The sequence below is a fragment of the Mangifera indica genome, chromosome 5 (genome assembly GCF_011075055.1).
Source record: "Mangifera indica cultivar Alphonso chromosome 5, CATAS_Mindica_2.1, whole genome shotgun sequence".
Lineage (NCBI taxonomy): Eukaryota > Viridiplantae > Streptophyta > Magnoliopsida > Sapindales > Anacardiaceae > Mangifera > Mangifera indica.
This window is the reverse complement of record NC_058141.1, coordinates 10,479,869-10,487,138: the sequence shown is the minus strand read 5'-3', so window position 1 is coordinate 10,487,138 and position 7,270 is coordinate 10,479,869. Positions and strand designations below refer to the sequence as shown.

General features: G+C 29.6%; 1 protein-coding gene across 1 annotated transcript; it reads left to right on the top strand.

Moving 5' to 3' along the window:
- Positions 1-3,438: 3,438 nt before the first annotated feature.
- Positions 3,439-5,683, top strand: LOC123217593 (CLAVATA3/ESR (CLE)-related protein 25-like). Its single transcript, XM_044638682.1, has 2 exons — positions 3,439-4,177; positions 5,403-5,683. Exons 1-2 carry the CDS (start codon positions 3,924-3,926, stop codon positions 5,440-5,442), a joined length of 294 nt encoding a protein of 97 aa, XP_044494617.1. The 5' UTR covers positions 3,439-3,923; the 3' UTR covers positions 5,443-5,683.
- The last annotated feature ends 1,587 nt before the right edge of the window (positions 5,684-7,270 follow it).

The following is a 7,270-nucleotide window of genomic DNA, read 5'->3' as shown; positions in this document are numbered from 1 at the left end:
ACATCTAGTTGTTTTAACTTTAAATCATTTGTTGCAATCAAAGACAATAAATTTATGAATGGAAGTATGCTTAACTAACTAGTGAGAACATTATTAAAATTTATGCATTGTACATGGTTGAAATCTTAGAGCATACTATACCAGACCTGGTACCTCATATTAGATGTTTAATTATCAATCTTTTTTTTTATAGACCCAATTCTTCAATCACTGTCTTTTGATTTTCTAGAGACTTCACAAGTGTTTATGTTCGATTCTTCTATAAGAATTGAAGCTTTTGCATAGTTTAAGATCCAACTTACAACAATTTCCAAAGATATGACTTCCTTATAGCTTTTGGTTCACTATACTTCACTCTTCAGTTTGACAATGCAATATGCAAAGTCTAAATAGTCGTACTTCTTTAGTGGTCTAATTGTTCTTTTAGGACTATCTTAGCAAGGTTGTAGTGTTGCTATTTTTGTTCCTCTTGAACCTACTCTTACACGTCTAAATTCATTTCAATCAATCTATGAATCACTTTATACTAAAGTAGAACTAAAAGATCAGTTGGGCTGAACAACTTCAAACTCCACTTATTTTTTTCTATCTCTATGTTATCCTAAACAAATGACTCATACTTCACTTTCCCTTTAAGAATTGAAAACTCATCAAATGTCACATCTCTACCAATCATAGACTTAGAACCCTTTTGATATGTACACCATAACTTGTATCCCTTCCAGTAGATAAATACTCAGGAAACACATATTTCTTTGCTTTAGGTTCTAGTTTTCCTTATTTTACATTAGCATAAATAAGACATCCAAACACTCTTAATACAAAGTAATCAACTAGTTGGCCACACCATACCTTTTCTACAATTGTGCACTTAATACATGTGTTAAGAGATCATATCTATTAGCTAACCATGCTTAATAACTAGTGAGAAAACTTTTTTCTTAAACCTACATTTGAAAGCATAAATGTAGCCTTTCTAAGTAGCGTTCTATTCACCCAACTCCATTTTGTTGAGGAATACCTATATCATATCTATTTTTGCAATGACTTGATTCTTACAAATCTCATTTATTCATTGCAGAATTGTAACATGTTACATATTCTATATCTTTTGATGTGCTTTCTCATTTGCTTCTTAACTAGAGTGTTTTTGCTTCTTGAAAGTAGCAAACACTTGACTCTTCTTATTAAAAAAATAGGTCTGCACTTTTTTAGAAAAGTCATCAATGAAGGTAACCATGTATCTAGCTCTACATCCCTTTGAAAGAACTTGGGTTGACCCTCAAAAGTCCGAATGAATATAGTCAAGAGTCTTTTGGTCTTGTGTATGATTATGTTGAAACTCAATCTCCTTGTTTTCAAAATACACAATACTCACAAAACTTCAACACTCCAGTATGTTATCCCCATGACAACCCCTTTTAGCTCAAAATTGTGATCTCTTTCTCACTCATGTGATCAAGCCTTATAAGTCATAGTTTGGTATTGTTCGGAAATAGAAGTGGTAATCGCTTTTCATCTTGTAATTGCCGTGTTTGAGTAAGTGCTAACCACCATTAATCCCATAACTATAAAAACCCTAGAGAAATGCAAAATACCAATTCAATCTTCTTTCGTCAATGACAAAACACACATAGAAACCCTGAGCACTCCCACACCCAAATTATTTTCCAGCCAAAATAGGATTCTCAACATAGTCTATTAGTAAGTGTACCATATATCTACTTATAATAACTTGTATGCGCATAAAGATTTCTCAATCTACTTTTGAGCCAATAATAATATTTAAACACACAATCTTTAAAAAAAGTGGCGGCGTAGCTATTAAAAACATGTTGCATAATCAACTTTGAAATGGGCACGTCAAAATCACAACACCTATACATAAAATACGTGACAAAAACATTTGCTCTTGAGAGCATCCATATCTTAGCTTCCACAGGAGAGTAAAATTCTTCAATCGATTGAAGTAGCTTCAGTAACTTCAATGGTAAGCTATTACAGCAAGAAGGCATTGGATTCTCCCAACACAAACTTTTTAATGTTTCTTCAACTGTTGATTTAAATTTCATGGATAAGACAAATTGTGCTATATGCTTTAGCAATATGGAGCAGTAATGCATATGTAGATATGATAAATATTCTCATAATTAAAGGCTCAAAGGAGCCAGCTTCTACCTCTGTTTATTCTACCCCTTATTCATTATTCATATACATCTATCTATCTACGTTATATTCAATCTTCACATATATTCCTCAGCCTCAAATCAGTTCTTGGTCAAATTCAAATTCAGGGAGACTATGTATTAAACTAGCGAACACCCACAATAATGAGTGGTTCGAGTGACAAAGGCATAAATGTGGACCATCCATGGTTGGCTGTAATTGTAAAGTAAATACAGATGCCCATGTAAGAGAGTTTGGTACAAGTAATATGTTTAGGAAGGGTATTGTTACAATTACAAGTGATTAAGTATGTTAAACTTTGAATCCCAGGCAACATAATATTGTAATTTATTTAATATAATTTTATTATGATCCTCAATTAAGGGCAGCAGCTGAGCACTCTTCGATCTTTGGCCAGTCCACATGGAGAAATAAGTGGAATATTATACACAATAAAAAACTACACATACTCACTTTAAGTATACCAATAGATATACACTTGATATGTGTTATCATATAATTAAGTGATTTTGAATTAAAAATAAAGTAACATTAATTACATTATAAAACATATATAAATATATATTTATTTATATATTCAAAATAGGTACGATAGTATTATCCTTATAAAATTGTTTTTTGATCATAAATTCTCAATTGTTTCTGGAAATATTAGGTACATTCCTACTTTTTAAATATAAAGATGGGGCAACACAGATGGATGGTCAGATTTATAGGAAATTGTACAAATAAAACTTCACCCTCCCACCCATTGGAAGAGAGATATATACTATACAATATATTCCTTTCCAGACAATTAATAGACCTTGAGTAGTTAAGGAGTTTATTAGAGCACTTTAAATATTGGTAATATTTCAAGATAACATGTTTAACTTCAAGAATTCATTCATAACAACTATGTTCTGGAGCAATATTATACGTATTCATTTTAAATACATTAATAGATATATATTATATATATTATCACGTGATTGAATATTATTTTATCTTTAATTCATAATTATTTAAATGTACATATATTAAATATAACCTATTGATTACTCAAGTGATTACATATCGTTATAAATTTTGTTACTCTTTAATTAATTAATTTATTAATTCTGGTCAACCACTAGCTAGAGGAATTAATGTTTTTATATCTATATAAACGAACTCATCTATCCATTTTTCACTTCCAAAATATCCGCACCAAATTGCTGATAATTTTAAAGAAATTGTTGTGCAGCAAAAGGATTATTGGGAAAGCTTCCCAGATCCCTTGGCATGGATATAAAATTCCACATGAGGCAGGTAGTCGTCGGCTAAAATACTCTGCTTTGATCCTGCTGTACGTAAGGGAGTGTCTTTTGGTAAGCGCATGAAAATACACAAACCAAAGCAAAAGATGAGTGTCGTATTGGCGAACTAACCAGTATAAAGCAAAGGGGCTCGCCTCCATGTCACCAGCTAAGCCCTCTCCGTTCGAGAAAGTGCATGCAACACATATTCGCTTCTACCTATAAAGTTACCAACCCATCAAGTGAAGTTAAACTACGCTAAAATTTGGAAACAAAAACAAATTCTTGCCTTAACCCATCTTCTCTTCTCTTCTCTTCTTCTTCTTCTGAGTTGTCTCTTCATATATATATATATTTATATATATATATCTATCTATCTCTGCTCTAGGAGCAGTATAAGAAGCTTCTTCTATAAATTCTAGGAAGAAACAAAGCTACTTAGCAAAATCCAAATTATATATGGGGAGGAGTAGTTTTTTCTTTAGGGCGTTGTTTGGAGCTGTTGCAGTGACTGGTTTTATCTTGCTTTTGTTGATTGGAAGCCTGGAAAGTGGAGGAAACAAAGCCACAACAACATTATCTACTCAATCAGCAGGAAATCGAAATCATGTGGATTCTTTAGCAAGAGAGAAATCGATTAACCGTCAGGAGTTGGATCTCAATTACATGAGCAAAAGAAGAGTACCCAATGGACCAGATCCTATTCATAACAGGTACTAACTTGCTTGTGTTTCCAAGTAATTAATTAATTTTCATACTCTATCTCTAATTATTCTTAATTACCCGGTTCTGACTTTTCTTAGTTGATATCATGGAAATGAATTTCGAACTTTGAACTGTTATCAGGCATATTTGCACGTTCTATGCTTTTTTGGTGAATTTCTGGTGTTTCTATAAATTAATTATATATCTGTGAGAAGCACTATCTCCATTTTTATATCTTTCCAGCTCTCATAGCCATATCTTCCAAATATAATGGTAGACCTCCTAAAATATTATTCTTGTTTCAATTTTCTGGTATTCTATACATGAAATTAGGCTTTGTCTTTCATGGAATTAAGTGATATTTATAATATAAGTTCTAGAGGTTTTGTTTTCATGCTTCTAAGATAAGTTTTAAGGTTTTGTGTTCATGCTTTTACTGTTTCATTGTATACTAAAATCAATGTCTTTTTAATTATTTTACCTTCATTTAACCTTAGGAATAAAACTTTGCATGTCTCTCACTTTATTCCTTCCCACTGCCTGCCCTTAATCATGATTCTTCAAAGTTTATCAACATTTTTTATTGTTCTCTACATTTATGAGCCCTTTACAACTCTCCATTTTTATGGTATCTCTGCCTTTGCCTTTTTCTTTATCTCTACTTTTTTATCAAACCTACAATATTTTTTCGTAATTATCTGATTATGAATTATCAAAACTATTTATACAGTTATTATAAATACTATTTTTATGATTATAATAATTAATTATCTATATTTTCATTAAAATTAAATAAATTTATTAATTTAACAAGAGAAAAATTATTGTTAAAAAGTTTAGTTTTTATTGTTAAAAAGTTTTAACAACTAAAAAAATTTTATTATTGTCTATCATTATAAATTTCCCATTAATGAAAAACCTATAATGATAGACAAACTTTTTAAAGAAATAGATTTTAAACCACAATTTTTTTCTTATTAAAATTATAAATTTATTTTGTTTTAATAGAAATATAAATAATTGACCGTTAAAATAATCAAAATATTATTTATAATAATTGGATATTTATCCATTCATTTTTTTACTTTTGCTAATGCCAGATATTTTTGTAGTGAGTTGAGCACTTAGCCTTTCATAAGCCTATTAAAGTTACCAACAAATAAGCAATACACCAACAAAACAAAAGCCACCATTAACTTTGTAAGTTTTAACAAAATCCTGGTTGAATTTCAGGAGAGCTGGGAACTCTAGAAGACCTCCTGGGCAATCGTAGGTAGCAAAGATAGGAAAAGCCACCAAAAAAGGTACGCAGAAGATGAAACAAGGGGATTATGAGAAATGGTGGAATATATTTTGAGGATCCCAGAAGGCCTGCAACTATATTTCTAATTTAAACAAGTAAGATTTCTTTTGGGCAAGGTTTTATCAGGGGTGAAGACATGGAAGTTACTGTGACTTTACACAGAAATTAATACGTACGCTTGCAAAGAATCCAGAAGATGAACAGCCTTGTAGAAACTTACTTTATTAGTGTTTTGACTGTTCTTTTTTTTTTTTGGGGTGGGTGGGGGGGTGTGTGGTTTATCAATTGAAGATTTGTGTGATGAGTTGTGTAGAGAAAGAAAAAGTGAGACGGATGATAAATAGACATAAATATTTGCCTGTAAATTGAAGTCAATAAGCTTGAGCAGCCATGCATGCATGTACCATCTCTATCAATCTTTCAATCAACAAATACTATTCGACTTTGGGTTTGGCTTATTTAAAATTTTGAATAATTTATTAGGCTTAAACTATATATTATAAGAAAGCTGTGGAATAAGTTCTCAAACTAATGAAGAATCAAAGGTAGGAGAGCTAAAAGGAAAGGCGATTGCATCTTGTGTTAGTTCTTTTCCTGGATTCTTTGGCGGGGGAATTAATACAACCTAACATACTGTTTTGGTCTTTGGTCAAATCAAAACAACATGAGGTTCTTCCAGTCTCGGTACAATCAAATTCAAAGCTATATGATCAAATTTCAATTTAAAAGAAGCAATTTTCTTACACATGGACCATTACTCTGTTCGGATTGTCTATTCCAAAAGACGTAAAACTCTATTTTCATTAACTAATCTCAGAACTCAACTACTCTTTCAAAATAGTGAATGGTTTTAACTTTAATATATTTGTAAGTTTTCAAAACTCATATTATGCTAGAGCATCTCACTTTTAAGTGGGTTTAGATTGATGGAACAAAAAGATTTTACTAGTAATATATGTTTTATTTTTTATATATATTATTTTATTAAATTGGTATATAATAAAAATTCTAATCTTATAGGTAATATAAAAGATAAAAAATATTTTTTAATTAAATTGTGTTATATATATTATTTTATTAAGTTGGTATATTAAAGTAATTTTGATTTTGTTATAATTATATCATTAATTACTATTTTTTTAAGATAAAAATATCATCATTTTTAATTAATATAATAAGTAACGCGAAGAATATTTTAGGATAATTATATTCAAAGATATTTAAGTGAAATAATATGTTAGTATTTTTTTATTAATTATCTCTAATCAAACATAATAATTATTTATACTGACCAATTTTTACTAAATTTTAACGTAATAATTTATGTCCAATAATTTTTTAGGTAATATATGTTTGTGATAATCTTTCATTTTTGTAATGAGTAGTGTTATATGTATAATTTTATACGTAAATAATGACATATCACTATGTGATTATGTAGTTTAAAATTAGAAATAAAATAATATTTAATTATACAGTGATACTTTATTATTTATATATAAAATTATGTATATTATTTGTATATATAATTTTATTAATTATTTTATTGTAAGGGTTTTTTTTTTCTTTCAAAGAGAAAAGTCAAAAGAGGCTTTGTACGTATGCACAAGCTGCAGAAAGCTTTTTAACCCACGCAATCTTTAGGGTTTGGATTAATTCATCTTTGAGTCTAAAGGCCAAAAGACATATTCCCACCCAAGGTTTGACAGAAACCCAACTCCCATTTATTTATTATTGAAAATTTAAATTCTGTTTTAAACTATTAATAAAATAATTAATTTTAAAAGTAAAATCGTTA